This window comes from Cryptotermes secundus, unplaced genomic scaffold, assembly GCF_002891405.2.
Source record: "Cryptotermes secundus unplaced genomic scaffold, Csec_1.0 scaffold792, whole genome shotgun sequence".
NCBI lineage: Eukaryota > Metazoa > Arthropoda > Insecta > Blattodea > Kalotermitidae > Cryptotermes > Cryptotermes secundus.
In genome coordinates this window covers 871050-890375 of record NW_019725425.1, presented here as the reverse complement: position 1 = coordinate 890375, position 19326 = coordinate 871050, and the positions used below count along the sequence as shown (strand labels likewise).

Sequence of the window (19326 nt, the reverse complement as noted above, 5' to 3'; positions counted from 1 at the left end):
GTGTGTACAGATAGTCACTTGGTTATTTGATGCATGATAAAAATAAATAAATTATGGCAACAAAATAGCGAACAGTTCACTAATTAACCTGTCTGCAATTGCATAACTTCAGGATGAATAGATCGCAAAATTTAATGGATTTTAAAGACATTTTGGAAGCCTCAAAGTAGTGGTGTTGGTGATATAATAAAGTGCAACTTTACTAATGTCTTAATATAAATGAAAACAATGCAATAATTGAAAGACACGATTACGCTCTGTAAGAGGGATAAACTGTTATAATTCCATTCACTCAGATATACATTTCTAATCAGAACCAATGCCCCACAAAGTCTAAGATGCATTGTATTAAGAATGTAAGAAGAGCTAAGATCTGGAGAGAATTTTTACTGCAATTGCGTCCTGTATGCTCTTAAAGTAAAAATGAGAAACGCGATCTATTTCATGCTTCGCCATAAGTTGGGAGCTGGCATATCGAATGACTACGGGCTGGAAGAACGAGAGTTCGTAGTTCGAGTCCCGGAAGGGTCAAGAATTTTCCATTCTCCACATCGTCCAGACCGGCTCTGGGGTCCACCCAACCTCCTATCCAATGTGTAACGGGGGCTCTTTCATCGGGGTTAAAGAGATCGGGTCGTGAAGCTAACCACTCACCTGCGACTGCCGAAGTCAAGAAAATGTGGAGCTACACATCCACTCCTCCATACACAGTCGCGGCGTAGTGATTAATTAGACACAGGGACAGCTTCACCTTTACCTTACGTCGCGCCAAGAAGGAACAGGGGTCTAAAATATTTCGTGGAGTGGAGCTTGAAGTTATATCCACGGGAACTCTTCTTGCTGCCACTTTGGAGCATAGGGCTGATTTCTCAGTTTCTTGATCATTTTACAGACGGTAGGACCCTTTGGACGGGTGATCAGCTCGTCGCAAGGCCGCTACCTAAACCCAGGACAACACAAACACAGAATAAACGTATACAAATATCCATGCCTTGAGTGGGATTCGATCCGAGCGAGCGAAGACAGTGCATGCCTTAGACCTCTGGGCTACCGTGACCGGCAGTGTATAAGAATAATATATAAGAATTCAGTTCGTACCTCACAGGAAACAGATCCGAACCCACGATCCCGGTTTCCAAGCGAGCGAAGACAGTGCATGCCTCAGACCGCTCGGCTACCGTGACCGGCAGTGTATAAGAATAATATATAAGAATTCAGTTCGTACCTCACAGGAAACAGATCCGAACCCACGATCCCGGCTTCCGAGCGAGCGAAGACAGTACAGCCTTAGACCGCTCGGCTACCGTGACCGGCAACTCTGTATTTACTTCTGAGGAATTAACCGTTATTTGTGTTTTTGTGTACTTTCTCTTTATAAGACGGCCAAAGAAAAACTGAGCCTGGTGTGAGGATACTAGTGGAGTACCGTGTTCACTCGCATCAGACAAATCGGAAAGTCTGTGTAAAGTAATGCAACACTTCTTTACAGTGCAGGGTTATTAGCCGCCGCGCAAACAGCAAAGTGAAGAGAAACCTCTTTGTGGCTTTCCGCTATTGCTAATTCAAATAAAGTAAAACCTCCAAATTCGAGAATTTTGCTTTCACGTGAATATGTTATTCGCGGATACTTAGAGTATAACTGAATAAAAAAATGAGGCTAGGTTTACGGCGCCACAAACCTAGTGAGCAACGAGACAAATATAGAAAAGAAAATTAGTAAATAATAATATATTTCTTTAGTTTCTTGTGATGGGGTGAGGCTGAGTCCACTCGGTACGTCGGCCACTAACTGACCTACTGTACCAGCCCCTGATGGCAGATGATGATCAGGGTGGAGCAGTCGGTGCTATAAGAATTGGCAGGGGAAACCGAAGTATTAGGAGAAAGCTTACCCTAGTGCAACTTCGTTCACCACAAATCCCAAATGACCTGACCTGGGCTCGAATTCGGGCCGCCGTGGTGTGAAGCCGGCAATTAATCACCTGAGCTATGGCAGGGCGTAAATAATACTATAGTCTATATTAAAGCTATCCTGTAACACGCCGTGGAGGCCCATAAGGTTGTGAGACGTCGAGGCTCCCACGGTTTCTAGACAATGGCTCACAGACGGAGGTAAGGTTGTCAGACTTACACGCCGGCCGCCTTTTACCCTCCTGGAAGATTCCTGGTACTCATTTCTGTTAGAAGTTGAGTTGACCCCAGGACCATAGTGCGACTGGAAGAATTAGGTAAATTAAAAGAAATCCACCTCATCGGGACTCGAACCCGCGACCTTCTGTCTTGTGGCATAGTACCTCAATAAACAATGCTACTGCCATATAGCATATATATACGAAGAGCAACAACGGTATGATAATAATGAACTATCCATAGAGGAGGACTGGAGTTTGTTGGGTCTGCTCGAGACAGACAGTTTCGGCTGCAAAAGAAATGGCGAAGACCACGCGAATTCCTGTTTTATGTAGTTCTCTTTTATTTTAGGGATGCAGCCTTGAATTGTTTCCTATCTGAGGTCTCTGTCGCATTCCACTGCCTTGTCTAACATTGCCCGCTGCAGTTACATTATTTCAGCCAGGGCTTTTCGGTTTTATTCACTGACTTCACAGCAGATTCGTTCATCCCAAAATGTCGGCCAGTTTAGGACAAATTCCCACCTGTAGCCACTCTGTCTGGTACTTTCATTTTGTGCATCACTATCTTCCGTTCTTGTTTCGGAATAAAATAATTTGAAGTAACTTGCTTTAGCTTAGCCATGATTAGAAGCAAGTAAGGACAAATAAACTAAATATGTAAATAAGAGAATGAAAACCCCATTATGCCCTGAGGTTTTTACACTGCGAGGGTCGTTGGGACAGTGAAATCAAGTTTTCGGGACTGAAATAAGGGAAGAGAACGTGGCTCTACAATACCTCCGTGGCCTGTGGTTCGCAAGCGAACTATACTGACCGAGCGATCGCCGCTTATCAGCGAAGTTAGTGCCAACTTTGGCCGCGCCATAGCTCAAGCGGTTAGTCGCTGGCTTCCCACCACGGCGGACCGGGTTCGATCCCGGCTCTGGTCAAGTGGGATTTGTGATGGACAAAGTGGTGCTGGGGCAAGTTTTCTCCGAGTACTTCGGTTTCCCCTGCCAATCTTCATTCCACCAGTTGCTCCACAATCACCCTCACCTATCATCTGGGTTTGGTACAATAGGCCAGAAGTGGCCGCAGTACAAGGGATTTAGTCCCACCCCACTAGCATTAAAAAAAAAAAAGAATAGTGCCAACTTTTGCGGATAGAGGGTGTCACGTGGTCAGAGCAACGGATCCCCATGGCCGTTAATCTGTTTTCTAGACCCAAGCCGCGATTTCCTTTAAATAGCCCCTGAAATATCCTCGCGAGGCTGAGTGGCCCCGTTCCAGACCAACTACTTCTCAGAAAATACGGTAGCTCCGGGAATCGAACCCGGGACATCTGAACCTGTAGTCAGGAACTCTGATCACTAGACCATAGAGGCGGTCCCATAATGAGTCATAACTTTCAAGTATAGAGAAGACACATACACAGACCTATTTCAATAACGGTTATAATTTTTATTCTTTAAGTAGTAAAAGTCTAACATTTTACTCCTTGCTTCAAAATTACACACGATACGAGGCAGAAAACAAGCATGGCTTATTAATTTTTAATGGAATAACCATAAAGACAGTAACACATTGGGGAAAATCCTATACGACAAAATGAATAAATCCAGTTTCATCTAACACGTAGTCTTCTGTGTTACAGGTGATTGTGGTAACACCTGCGTACCGCCTCAACATCCTGGGCTTCTTCGCTTTGGATCCTGAGTTTTCACCTGGGAATTATGGACTGTTAGATCAGGTGGCAGCACTGCAGTGGGTTAATGACAAGATCGGTGAATTTGGAGGTTCACAAAATGACATCTGCATCATGGGACATGGTGCAGGGGGCACGAGTGTTGGTCTGCATATGGTGTCACCATTATCAGAAGGAAAATTTAATCGAGCAATTGCTATGAGCGGTAGTGCATTCAGCAATTTAGTAGGAAAAATCCCCGATATTCAAGTGTACAAAGATATAAAATCCTTTGCCTGTGAAGACAGTAAAAGTAATAAAGACCTTATAGAGTGCATAAGAAACCTTGAGGCCTTGCCTTTGGTTAAATACTCGTGGAATAGGCACCCATGGGGACCTGTGGTGGATGTCGGCGACGCTTTCTTACCCAGGGATCCAGTGGACTTCTTTGATACACAAAAATATCACAAGGTTTGTTGAACTAATTTTAATGCGTCATATTTCCATACACAGTAAGCCCCAGTTTGAACAGTTAATTTGTTCCCAAGATTTCGGCATAACTCGAAGCCTGTGCAAGCACAACAGTGTTCAGGCACTACATACTCTCTGGCATATAAAAGAAATGTTAAGCTATCCCTGTAAAAGGTCATCGAGGCCCCCACATATTCTGGACAATCGGTTCATAGTTGACGGTGAGGCTGTCAGCATGACGCGCCGGCCACCTTTTACACCCATAAAAATTCCTGGTATTCATTTCTGTTAGAGGCTGAGTCGACCCCACGGCCATAGTGCGGCTGGAAGGATTAGGTCAATTGAAAAATCCAATGACCTCATCGGGAATTGAACTCACGACCTTCCGGCTTGTAGCATAGTGTCTCAACCAACTACGCTACCGCATGCCCCTTATGACATGTACGTTCATATCCATGGATAATAAAAAACAAAGGATTATTATAACCGGTGTAGACTACCAAACCTGCGACTTGGGCGATGGTAGCTGGCATGTGGATGGATAATTCTAGTGGATTGTTATCTGATGGTAGTTATTTTGGTGGTGGGATTTACTGAGGTAGGTAACCTTTTTCGAAGGCCGCATTTACGGAGAAACACAGCTAACATTCACCGCACAATACGACACAGTTATGCGAAGAAAGTTCGCCAGTTTATACACGTGGAACTCTGAATTACCCAAGACGCAGACGCGATAAGGCGTAATGCTGTGATTTGATAAGTTACTGAACTGGATTTTCTGATATTACTTTATTTGAGGAAATTGTTGGAGCGGCCAAACCCGTCCCTTGACATCCCAAAACTGAAAACAAACAGCCTCTTATACGACTTGTGACAGCGATGTATCATTCCTCCATGAAACAGCTACTGATTCCAAATCCCTTATTGATAACTGACTGATTCGAACAGAGTTCATCACCCTTAAATCGAATATATTCTCTCCCAATGGTCAGAACTAAAGGAAATTACGTCACTGTAAGTAAGTTTTCCCATAAGCGGCCTCCGTAGTCTAGAGGTAACGTTCCCACCTCATGACTCGTGGTACGCGGGTTCAAACCCGGCGGAGGTCGTGGAATTTTTAAGGTCGGAAAAATTCAGGGAACAAGTCCTCCGGGAGGGACTTTAAGCCGTGGGTCCCGTGTCGTAGTTTTACGGCATGTAAAAGAACCTCATGCCTCAAGGAGGCCTCTGAGCTAAATTATATCGGACATTTGCCGCCCAACAAGAGTCTCTAACGCCTCTGGTAGATGGGGGAAGCATCAGGTACCGCTGAGCCAGTAGAGGCCGAACTCGCTGGCTGAGTCGGGGCTGATGTCACGCACCAGTACCGGTAGGGTATAGAGACTGGTAGAACATCAAAGAGGGACGTACAATATACTACTAGTCGCGGTGCATGGGGAAACCCACCCCTCCAATAATAATAATAATAATAATAATAATAATAAGTGTTCCCATATCTGCCCCAACATCTACTTCCGCCGAATGGGCCCCCTCTGAACCTGACTTATACTACAAATATTATGTTTTTGGACATTATCCATCATCTTGTCTTTATTTAAAACCCGTCTACTTCATTTTTAAAAACACAACGTTTCGGAGACTAGATTCTGTCTTCGTATTCAGGTAAAATATACTTAGGCCAAATCAATAGAGCTAGTCTTGTCCGGAGACAGGGACAGCAGACAATCTGCCTTCTTCATTTTCTATCCTGATGAAGGAAGAAGCGGGTTCCTCCGAAACGTTGGTAACTATCTACCAAACTAAACGGTGTGTCGTCGTAGAAGTTGATCCCTTGTAATTTGTAGGAAGCTCATTCCATATTACATTTTCGAATATAGTTTTAACTGTATTCTTGTCGGAAAGAATTGCACATGCGCGCTATGTCTCGTAGGTCTATGGATTCCTTCGCATTCCAGTCATATTAGAGAAATAATATAATTATAATAATATCATAATAATTATAAATACAAGACGGAACACCCCGGAATATGAATTTATCTTTATCTTATCTAGATGTTTTTAAAGGGACCGCCTCTATGGTCTAGTGATCAGAGTTCCTGCCTACAGATCCAGAGGTTCCGGGTTCGATTCCTGGCGTTACCAGATTTTCTGAGAAGTAATGGGTCTGGAACGGGGTCCACTCAGCCTCTTGAAGATAATTGAGGAGTTATTTCAAGAAAATAGCGGCTCCGATCTAGAAAACCGAGATTAACGGCCGTGGGGATCCGTTGCGCTGACCACGCGACACCCTCTATTAGCTAAAGTTGGCACTAACTTCGTCGACAAGCGGCGGTCACTCGGTCGGTATACTTCGCTTGCGGACTCAAGCCACGGAGTTTAGTTCCTTTTAGTTTAGATGTTTGTAAATATTTGACTGATGTTTAAACAATTCTTGATGTTTAAAAACAAATGTGTTTATTTTTCTGCACTCTCAGGTCGACTTCTTGACCGGATATACAGACATGGAGGATGCACTGAAAATTCATGGAACGGTTCCGAAATCCGAAAAGGGAGTCTCTTATGAAGTCTTTAAAGATCTCATTCAGGCTGAAACTCAGGATCAATATGAAGACGAAAATTTGGGAGAAGCCGTTGATCCCAACGACACTTGCACCATCAATGTAGACCACTTACTGGCCACGATTCTCTTCTACTACACCCCTTATCCGTCATCACTAGAACCGGAAGTGAATCTTCAGAAGTACGTGGAGTACACTACGGAGAAGAGATATGGTGCTGACATCTACAAACAAGCACGATTAGTCAGCAAATCTAGCAAGACATATGTATATCGTTTTGACTACAAACCAAAAAAGAGCCCAATTGCAGATTTACCGGAGTGGATACGTGTTCCCCATGGTTTTGAACTACCATTCTTTTGGGGGATGCCTTACTGGCCATCTCTGCCCCAGATCTCGTGGAACACTGCTGACCGCAAGGTTGCCGATATCGTAATGTCATTGTGGACCAACTTTGTGAAAAATGGCAACCCAGCTCAAACGGGTGTCAAATGGGATGCATTCGAGGAGACTGCTCCAAGCGTCATGATCATTGACCGTAATTTCAACATGAGCGATCCTTCAACTTTTGATCATAAGGCATTTGCCTTTTGGGTTGATTATTTCCCGAAAGTTGTTGATGCTACTCAGTGCTGCAATATAACTCAGAATGGTTTTAGAATTCACAGCAACCCAAATTTGGTTTGGGTTTTGACAGCACTTGCTGGCGTGCGTTTCATTTTAGCAAGATAATATTTGACACCGTAAATATTCTACTGTAGAACTGGCTCAAGATACACAAAATGAGTCGACTCTGGTAAGAGTAAAATGCTTAATCCATGGTACACAGTGAATGACGTAGTGTGTACTTAATCGCCATTTTGCCTGCAAATATAAATTCTTTAAGTCAATTAGAGAAAAATAAAATTCTAAGACTTGAAGTTTTCGCGGCGGTGACTGTGAAGAAAGCCGTCTTCTGGGATGTGGCGCAGTGAATATATTGTTAACTGACGTTTCGGAGGAACGTGTCGCCTCCATCTTCGGGGTAGAAGAAGAAAGAAAATCACTGAGCGAGGAATCAGAGTACTAATGTCTGTCAGCACCTGTTCACGTTAGTTCCTCGCTCGCGGATTTTCTTTCTTCTTCTACCCTGAAGATGGAGGCGATATATTCCTCCGAAACGTCGATTAACACAATATCTACACTGCGCCACATCCCAGAAGACGGCCTTCTTAAAAAATAACATTATTTTCCATAAGAGCAAATTTATTATAATACAATTGTAAATAAATATTTTCACCTTCCTCTGATATTAATAAGAACACCAGTAAGAAATTCACCAATGTTTTCATAAATTAAAATAAGGAAGAGATTAGATAGAATTATTTCATCCTATGTGAATTATAAATATGACAGTTTCATTACATAGGCCTGTGCTGAGATCACGTGATGAAGTCCCATTGTTGATGGGGATATTCACCTCAAAAACTCCTAGCCCAGTGCGCTTGTCGCGCTGCCGACATTCCTGTGAGCAGAATTGTTACATGACTGGAGGAGAATACAGGGAATTACAATAGGGGTAGAGGAGCGCAAAATTCTAAGGAGATATTGACCGCTTTTGTGATCTAGTTGTTCCTGGCTACAGATCCAGAGATCCGGGTTCGATTCCTGCCACTTACAGTTTTCCTGAGAACTAATGGGTCTGGAACGGGGTCCACTCAGCCTCGTGAGGATAATTGAGGAGTTATTTCAAGAAAATAGCGGCTCCGGTCTATAAAACGGAAATTAATGGCAGTGGAGATCAGTTGCGCTGACAACACGACACCCTCTATCCGCTAAAGTTGGCACTAACTTCACCGACAAGCGGCGGTCGCTCGGTCGGTATAGTTCACTTGTGGACAAGAAGCAACGAAGTTTTGTTTTTGTTTATATTGATAGGATTCATCAATTATTCTTCTTTACGATGCCTCAGAATAGTCAATGTATCAGTATTAAGAGCGTAGTCCATGATATTGAGATTAAGATATGTATTAGAATAATATGTTAGATTGAAGAAATAAGTAACTTTAAACTAAATTCAAGATACAAGGCCTTGTGTCCTCAAAGGAAAGTGCACTCGTGTTCATGCTGAGAGGGTTTCAATTGTTATCATCAGTGCCATAAATGTGAAGTTTGAAGATACTTGTAATATCAATTTTTAAGTTTGCCTAAATTCTCAGGAAGAAAATATAAGTGTCAGAGATGAACACCTATCCACCGGAGTGCCAAGAAATTTAGTTTACAAAACAACTCTTTGAAAAAAAAATAGGAATAGAATAGAGAAATGCAGTGTAGTTAAAATTTATTAAATTCACGGTAAGAATATTTTCGAATTTGTCTATTACAACGTCCCCTGTACTATAGTTTCCCGAAATATCTCCTTTAACTCTCTCTTTCTGTCCCTCTTAAGCATTTTCTGTGGAATAATAGATTTAGACTGTAAAATGGGATAGAGGATCAATGTATTTAAATAATACAAACATGAAATTCTTGAGCATGTGTCATAAATAGTCTCATAGGATCTCATAGTGACTGTGTGGTTCTCACAAAAATGATATGAAAAGTTCTGTCTTCTGGCCCTTCTTGCTACCCGCATCACCCAGGTTTCTTGACTGGCTCTTCTTTGACACTGAAGATGGTGGCGTCATGATCCTCTGAAACGTCAGTTAACTTTCAACGGACTTCTTGGTGTTATACCCCAGAAGATAGAACTCTTGAATTGATTCGAATACATTCTCCATTTTATCATCAATTTGTAACCATTCCACGTGAGCGGCCTCCGTAGTCTAGGGGTAACGTTCCCACCTCATGACTCAAGGTAAGCGGGTTCAAACCCTGCGGTGGTCGTGGAATTTTTAAGGGCGGAAAAATTCAGGGAACAAGCCGTGGGTCCCGTGTCTTAGATTTACGGCACGTAAAAAAATCCTCATGTTTCTAGGAGAACTCTGAGCAAAATTAGGCAAAAATTTTCCCGCCCAAGTAGTTTCCAATGCCTCCGGTAGATGGGGAAGTTATCGGGTACCACTGCCAGAAGAGGGCCGACCTCGCTGGCAGAAAGGGGCGGATAGTGAGCACCAGTACCGGTAGGGTATGGCGACAGTAGAAATTAAAGGGGGGCGTACAATAGACTACTAGTCGCGGTGCATGGGAAAACCCACCCCCTCTAATACTGAATACTGAACCATTCCACGTACTAGCGATAAATTCTTTTTTTATAGTTAATAGGCTAATTTGTTTCACAATAAAACTTACAATTACGATATTTTTAATATTTTAATTTTTCATTAGTGAGTGACATTCGGCAAAATAATTTACCTACACCTATATGGAAAATATTTCGATGTCTCGTCTCTTGTTTTCGGCGCAGCCCCCCCTAAGTAAATTTTAATTAAAACTTATATTCAATAAGCATTTTAGAAACGTGAAACAAATTGACTAGTTTGGACCATACTGACCTATCAGAGGTACAACTTTCTTAATAAGCTCAAACAAATATTTTTAGAAACGTTACTTTAAATGTAAACATGATGGACAAATCAAAAATACTGGACCGGATTTTAGGTTCTCACAGCGGTGAGTACGAAGACTTCCTTGCTGGTTCCATTTTTGTCTTACCTTTCGATTCTGAAGATGGAGGCATTGCGTTCATATGAAACGTCGATCAAATTCTACCACGCTTCAAGGCGTCACTTCCCAGAAAGCAATTATCTTAAATAATAATGAATTCAAGGTTAAGGTTGGAGTTTATTATATTTATTTATCCATTTGGTTTACTCCAACAGTGGACACTGATATGTTACTATTACTCTGGGTTGAGCTTTGGAAAAGCATGTCGCATGGTAATAGATAGTAATTGTAGTGAATCGTTTCAAGTTAATACATCACACGTTTATAAAGGAAACTTGGAATTTCATGACACAAAAGGAAGGTAAATAAATTCTGTACAGATAAGTTGCCATTATTCTATGAGCTTATCTACAACATTTTTGTTTTATTATAGTTGAATGCAAACGGACCGAACATTCCCCGCATTTTATGGAACCAGAAAGTTCATTACCGTGTTCACAAGAGTCGTCCACTGGTCCCTATCCTGAGCCAGATCGATCCAATCCATACCATCCCATTCTATACCTCTAAGATTCATTTTAATACTGTCCACCAACCTACGCCTTGGTCTTCCCAGTGGGCTCTTTCCTTCTGGCTTTCCCACCAATAGCTTACATACATTCCTCTTCTACCCTATTCGTGCTACGTGCCCTTCCCACCTCATCCTTCTTGGCTTGATCATTCTAATTATATTTGGAGAGCCGCGCCATAGCTCAAGCGGTTAGTCACTGGCTTCCCACCGCGGCGGCTCGGGTTCGATCCCGGGTCTGGTCAAGTGGGATTTGTGGTGGACAAAGTGGCGCTGCAGCAGGTTTACTCTGAGTACTTCGGTTTCCCCTGCCAATCTTCATTCCACCAATTGCTCCACAATCACCCTCACCTATCATCTGGGGCTGGTACAGTGGGCCAGAAGTGGCTGCAGTGCAAGGGACTTAGTCCCACCTCACTAGCAATAAAAAAATAGTACAATCCGCCAGTGAGTCAGTAAATGAGTTAGTTTTAAGTTTTGTTTAGTGATAGGAGAGGTGAAGAAGTGAGTGCAATGAGTGAGCAGTAGGGTTGTGCTGAGGTTACTAATGGATAAACAACTGACCTTAAGGTCACAAGTGGTTAAGGACGGTGTAACAATAGTTCTTCCAAACATCGATGAAGTTTAGTGCACTAAAATTCTATGCCGATAACAGGCACTTCCAAAACAATTGTCTTCATTGGAGATGGGCATTTTTGTAAGAATATGAGGTTGACTGAAAGTTTAAGAGATATTTCTTAAAATCTTAAGCAACCGGCTGAGGTCCTGGGAAGAGATACGAATACCGACACTGTTCTGGCAACACCGGGATGTATGTCACCGTACTTACAAGACACACGCAGAAGCAAGTGACATGTGGGCAGCTTGTAAAGTGCTAAGTCCCACGTAAATTCCTCTTGTAAACAGGACCTAAGACTCACTTTCTTACATTTTTTTTTTATTTTACTGTCCGACCGATAACTATCCATTTTCGATGAACATAAAGAATTGTAGCTACATGTTCTTTGAAATTGGATATTCTCATAGCGGTGAATGCAAAAACTGTGGTCTCTTTAATGTGACACGGGGTGGTCTATTAAGAAATTACTAAAGTTTCGGAGGAATATACAGGCGCAATCCTTTGGGTATAAGATGGATGAGTTACAATACGCCGAAACGTCGGTAATCATCTACCTGAATAAATGGCTTCATTCTTCAGAAGACCTTGACGTTGTTCCGCCTCTCGCGACCTTATTGGTTTTTTTATAACAAAAATATTATTTGAACTGCAGGGCGTAACAATTAGGAAGTTCCTCATTTATACTCCACTTTCATTTAACTCTGCTTCGACCTGGATATTTTTCTTATTACCTCGCTTTCAGGCTTCTTGCGTTGGAAAAAACTAGAAGAATTTATAGAAGATGTTTTATTTTAGCTTACCTCTCATTTTTAAAAAAAGTAAAAGAAAGCACATAAGACAATCTTGCTGTCTATTTGCCTGTGCATCAGCGTGCCCTCCTGACCGTCCTCTTTATTTTTTTCATTTCCTGTGCCGTCCATGTAGTATGATTTTTTCTATGCGGTCCCTGATGTACCAAAGGAAAGTAAATGGTTATTTCATCTTAGAACTTCTTGTGATAAAAATAATAATAATAATAAATTAAAGTCATGATAATATAAATAAGGAACACATCCATTCATTCATTCATCAGTAATCTGTCAGACGACAGGTCCACAGTCTCTTCCAAAACAGTTCCTCCACTTAATGCGATCTCAAGATTTCTCCTTCAAATAAAATATCCTCTTCTGTCCCCAAGGTCATCCAGCATCTTCTTACGTCTTCTTCCTCGTCTTCTGGTCACTTCTATCTGCCCCTCCGTTTTGTTCTGTCTCCAGAGGAAACATCTCACATACATGGTATCTCTGTTTTTGGAAAGAGACTATCCAGGAAAAGTGATAATGTGGTAGTTTTTCCATTTGCTTTCCACATCGCAGTACAACAGCCGTTCAAACCACTCTGGTCACGCCTGTTGCATTACGAACTTGAACCATCTCTAGCATCATTTGCTCTGTGCTTCAAGTCGCTGCTGATGACGAACACATCCATATAAACAAATAATTTAATTATTCGTGAAATTTATGGCCTTTCAGAATTTAAACCCTAAATATTTTTTTTTTCGTTTTAATGTCAAATTAGTCTCTTATTCCTAGCGGCATTTATATGATTCGCAAATAAGTATGACACAAAAACAACAGAGGAGGGCAGAACTCACTCAACTACCACTGACTATTAACTAAGTCTGTGGACGAGAGGCATTCTTGAGTAACTGCTGTATTCTCACTTGGTTAAAATTTCACCGCCTCTTGTGGTACAAAGAAATTAATTAGGATACCGGGTTCGCAAGTGAGAGACACAGCACAACACCCGGAGCTGTTAGATTTCATTCCATACCCTCAGGCCTCTTTCAGTAGGTCACACATTGTATTTTCCAACTATCTACGCGCAAGTCTGCAAAAGATTTCTACCCACCAGGTTTTCCGGCCGAAACTCCGTAAGCACTTCTCGCTTACGAATGCTGCTTCATGTTACTCCTGTTTCTACGTACTTAATTGCATCGCTGTAATAGTGACGGTTTTGTTTACAGCAGTGAGTACCAAGATTTCGGTCTTCGATTAAGTGACGCCGTGTAAATTTGGTAGACACATACTTTTCGAAGGAACCTGCTTCTTCTGTCTTCAGGATAGAAGAATCTTCTGCCGTAAGATCGAAGCAAGACGTTCCCCCGAAAAATCGGTGCCTTCTACCAATATTGTAGCGTGTATGTGCTGTTGCTATGCAACAACCGCGAGATGGGCCAATATACTGAGGCCGTTTCTGAGCAAGGCTCAGTAAGCAAGTTCCCGCAGCAACAGACACAAACACAACAATAGAAAAACCGTGTTTTCTATGTGGTCCGTGCCGAGGTATTATACGCCAGAAACAAGTTTAGAGCTCAGTTAATCCCGTGTGGATAAATAAAGTCCTACTTTTCATTCGAAGTCTAAGATTAATAAAGGGTTAATCCTAAGGATAAGCACAATAAATCATTGAGGGTCGCAGTGCGAGGGCCGAATTTTATGGCCTACCCCTTACACACATACATACACATAATCCCGTGTGGAGGCGGGGTCGAATACCTCCTCTGTAACCCTGCGGGTCGTAGGAGGCGACAAAAACGGGACCCAGTGCCTGAGGGTATAACTGGGCCACCCTGTTTCTGGGGGTAATAAATACGGGTACCTGGCCCTTCAGGTTGGGGAGTCTGAGACAGTAAAATGTTGTCATGACTCCCGCAGGACTCGGACTCTAGAATGACTGCGCTGGCGAGGGCCAGCAACAATTGTAAACGACAGACGCATCCTCTCATTAAAGAGGATGTTACATAAGGGCGATCACCGCAAGTGTTCAGTGCTGGTTGCGAGTCTCAAGGGGCTTGTCGCCAAGACCAACTGATTGGCGGTAAACCGCCAGTCGTAAAGTATCTCTGAGTCTAATTCTGGGCTTAGTCATTTGTCAGCTGACATTCAGTTCTGTACGAGAGTCTGTGAAAGGGGGACTTGAGCCGAAGGCAGAGGAATAGCCATTGTTGGATCCGTTACCAGAAAACGTCTAGTAACAAAATGTGAACACTTAGAGTGTGAGCTCCAGTGAATTGTAAAGTGTGAAAATAGAGACTGTGTTGTAGTGTAGTTACGACTTGTAAGTAATCAATAAATCTTTTCACCGATTCAAACCCCGTCTATAGTCACACACATATACGTGACGATATATAGGGCATTACACCTACGAAGCCTGCAGTTTTATAATCGTCACAATTATAATGTCTGATGAAGTATGCAAATAATGAAACCCATCGTTATGTGATTTTGTTATTAACTAATCAAATCATGGAGCAGAGTCTATTTTGAGAAGCTTGTCATATATCGGTGGTTTTCGTGACGAATAATAAATGGTTATGGATTAAATCATCCTTAGTATTAAAGCACCCGTCAATAATGCAATGTGTTGGGTATGTCACGCGACAAATAAATTCACGTGGGTCTCGGATTTAGGGAATCTTTATTGGACGCTCACACTTATACACCTTACAATTATTATCGCCTGTGGTATCACTTGACTTCTGGCGACTGGGTTCCAACTGCGCTGTATGAAGGCCAGATCTCAACTGTCGTCGGCGGCGACTGTCCCAAGTTTGTGTCCTTCGGGGGCTATTTCCAGACTGTCTTATCAGAGTTCAGACTTACATTGCGACTGACTGAGTCTTGGTGTCGAGCCCCATTTGGGGCTCATGACCAGATAGTAATTATTATCGTTTGACAGTTACGGGCTTGTTTCTGTGGGGCGCCTTCTCTGACGAGAGGACGGGTCTGTCTTTTGCATATGCTGCTGGCTCTTGCCAGCGCAGTTTTTCTCGGGTCCGAGTCCCTTGGGACTCGCGACCATATTTTACTGTCTCAGAGTTGAGACTTGAGAGAGAAAGAGAGAGGCGCGCACACACACACACACACACACACACACACACTTACGGATCATCTTCAGAGGGAACATCAATACTTATTCGGAAACCACCATCACAGTAGGTGTTCTGATTGCTACGTTACATACACACATAATGCCTGGAATACACAATGTACACAATATTCAACTTTTCACAATCACGGCAGCCTTCCTGGTATTAAAACTTCTAAAGTTNTTGCCAGCGCAGTTTTTCTCGGGTCCGAGTCCCTTGGGACTCGCGACCATATTTTACTGTCTCAGAGTTGAGACTTGAGAGAGAAAGAGAGAGGCGCGCACACACACACACACACACACACACACACACACACGGATCATCTTCAGAGGGAACATCAATACTTATTCGGAAACCACCATCACAGTAGGTGTTCTGATTGCTACGTTACATACACACATAATGCCTGGAATACACAATGTACACAATATTCAACTTTTCACAATCACGGCAGCCTTCCTGGTATTAAAACTTCTAAAGTTTTTAAAAAAATTAGCTTACCTGGACTTAAATATATTTAATAGACACGGACAAATAGAAATGGAAATATACAGAAAACCCACAACGGCAGACATAACAATAAATAATAAATCATGCCACCCTAAAGAACAAAAATTGCCAACATATAAAAACTGGATACACAGACTTCTTACACTACCCCTCGAGGAAAATGCTAAAAACAAAGAATTAAATACTATTATTAATATAACACTAAATAGTGGCTATAGGAAAGAAGACATCACACATCTATACAACAAACTTAAGCGAAAGATTGTTAACCCGGATAATAAAGACGAAAAGGAACAAAATGTGTCACTTCTACTTATACAGGAAATTACATACGAAAAATCACAAAACTATTCAAAAACACTAACATAAAGATAGCCTTCAAAACAGCCAACACAATAGGTAAACTAATAAATGAAAAACGAGAAATAAACCCCTACGAACAAAGTGGGATATAGGAAATAACATGCCAAAGCTGCCAAAAAGTATACATCACCAAACTGGCAGAAATCTAACAACAAGCTACAAAGAACATATAAGAAACATAAGACTAAACAAGGACGAATCAGCATTTGCTCTCCCACTGTCTTATCAAAAGTCAAAGTCAAAGTCACATTGCGACTGATGGTCAGTCAGTCAGTAAGTCTTGGTGTCGAGCCCCATCTGGGGCTCATGACCAGATATTAATTATTACCGTTTGACAGTTACGGTTTTATTTTCGTGGGGCGCCCTCTCTGACGAGAGGACGGGTCTGTCTTGTGCATATGCTGCTGGCCCTTGCCAGAGCGATCTTTCTCGGGTCGGAGTCCCTTGGGACTCGCGACCATATTTTACTGTCTCAGATATGAGACTTCCCTTTTCGTCCCTTCCTACGACTCGCAGGGTCACGGTGGAGGTATTCGACCCCGCCTCCACACGGGGGACTGTCTTATCGAATGTATTGCCTTCTTATATATCTGCGGCCGTTGTTATGCATTGAACCTTCTGTTGTAACCGTGGAGACTCCTGTTAGACTTACAATACCTCTATTGTTATTCCTATGCAACGGTCTGTTCTACCGTTTCCATGGAAGTATCTCTTCTGGGTTCCGAACATGTGACACTATTTTAAAATACAGAAGACATCTAGAATATGTATCTCACTAAAAATATTACTTTAATAATTTATGACGATAATATCATAAAATGTCATTAAGACGCTAAAAGTATAACTTATACACTAAAAGTGATTATCTCATCACTAAAGTGTCTCTAGTATTACATATGCTTTCTTCCCTTTATAACATGTTTCGGCCGCACATGGACAACATTTTACGCATTTTCCGTCTCTCAAGCATGCCCCATGAATTTTCCTTTTATTATTTTTCTTCACCGTAATAATGTTTGGTGATGAGAAGAAGTTATGAAGCTTCTTTTCATGTAGTTTTCTCCAGCCTACTGACACTTCCTCTTTTATGTCGAAACCTTCTTCCCGGAACCCTGTTCTCACTCACCATCATGTTCGTGCTTTAGGGTGAGAGAATAAGTCTCACCACTACAAAACGAAGTAAGAAATTTACTATTGTATAATTTATTCCCTTTTATACTTTTTATTTTTGGTAGTGGGATGGGAGGAAGTCCTTGTACTGCGGCCACTTCTGGACTATTGTACCAGCCCCAGATGATAGGTGAGGGTGATTGTGGAGCAATTGGTGGAATGAAAACTGGCAGGGGAAACCGGAGTACCCGGAGAAAACCTGCCCCAGCGCCACCACAAATCCCACTTGACCAGACCCGGGATCGAACCCGGGTCGCCGCGATGGGAAGCCAGAGACTAACCGCTTGAGCTATGGCGCGGCCCTTTTTATACTTGATAGTCTTTGTGGTCAAGTGGGCAGAGTTCCTGGCTATAGATCCAGATGCCCCGGGTTAGATTCCCGACTCCACCAGGTTTTCTGTAAACTAGTAGGTCTGGAACGGGATCCGCTAAGCTTCCTCAGGATAATTGAGGAGTTATTTTAAGGAAATAGCGGCTCCGGCCTAGGAAGCCAAGATTAACGGCCGTGGGGGTTCGTTGCACTGACCACGCAACACCATCTATCCGCTAAAGTTGGCACTAACTTCGCCGACAAACGGCGGTCGCTCGGTCGGTATAGTTCGCTTGCGGACTACAGGCAAAGGAGTTTGTTTTTTTTATAAAATTTGTAAGTGCATAAAGATTATACAGATGGACCATAGTTGCAGGCTCGCATTAGGGAGAATCCCCAACCAGCGTACAATTTGGCGCTCTATAAAGAGTTGTATAAGCAATGAGAAGAGAGCCTAAGTGCTCCTTTCTTTTTACCAAAGTGAAAGGGATGGAGATATGTTTCGTTACCTGGTAACATATTAAGTTGTGTTGCAGATATGAGATGTTTAGATCATGTCACGCAGTAACAAGGGTAGGTAATGCAGACAGCTTGTTTGCTGTAGACTGCGCAAGAAATTACTCTCTATCCCGTAGCGCCTAGATCGGCTCTGGTGCTCACCCAGGCCTTTATCTAATGGGTACCGACGGCAAAAATTTCGCGTTATGAATCTGACCACGCACCTCCATCTGGTGACGAGCTGTACCCCCACTCCCATATACCTTCATGGCATAGTGATTAATTAAATAAGCACAGGGATAATTTTATCTGTGCTGCAAATTATAGCACTTAAATTATTATGTGGAAATTCAGTAGTCGTTAAAAATTGCAAAATTTCATTATGATCTCCCCGAGCCAAATTCAATTTTTAATTTTTATTCTTTGGCTCTCTTGTTGTTTTGTGTTAATTTGTTGGTACTTTAATTGTGAACATATAGAGACGTAATGTAATAAATATTTATTTTACTAGAGTTCAGGAAATTGCGTTTCTATTATTACATTTACAGTTGTAAATTTCATTTTTGCTCAAATTTAATAGCGTATTTACGAGTACTCTCTGGATCTCCTTTCCAGAAAACACGGTCAAGTTTTTTTGTTACTATCTTCATTTAGTGCATGTTCCTTAAATACTGCTAAAATTATGAATTCTTATACGAAGTGCAATTAGGCAATAGATAAGTAGGTCTATAACCTATCACGAAGTAATATATGAACATTTTTTAAGTGCATATATCCTCAAATTTATGCGTATTACTCGGGAATAATTTTGTGTGCCGTTAGGTACTGACTATTTTTAGTTTACTGCCACTCTAAGAAAAGAATTAATCACGCGTCACTGAATTTCCGACAAGCGCTTATGGAAACCGGCTTACAACTATCGTTTCTGGGTTACCTTCACGCAACTGAACCAGGGCGCATATTAAACAG

At 42.1% G+C, this 19326-nt stretch overlaps 1 protein-coding gene across 1 annotated transcript in view; it reads left to right on the top strand.

The window, feature by feature from the left end:
* The window catches only part of LOC111863410 (fatty acyl-CoA hydrolase precursor, medium chain), a 57396-nt gene extending 49612 nt beyond the window's left edge, over positions 1 to 7784 (top strand). Inside the window, exons 4-5 of the mRNA XM_023849713.2 lie at positions 3766 to 4266; positions 6741 to 7784. Of these exons, the coding sequence (XP_023705481.1) occupies positions 3766 to 4266; positions 6741 to 7556 (1317 nt within the window). The 3' untranslated portion in view covers positions 7557 to 7784. The remainder of the gene's footprint in view (positions 1 to 3765; positions 4267 to 6740) is intronic.
* The last annotated feature ends 11542 nt before the right edge of the window (positions 7785 to 19326 follow it).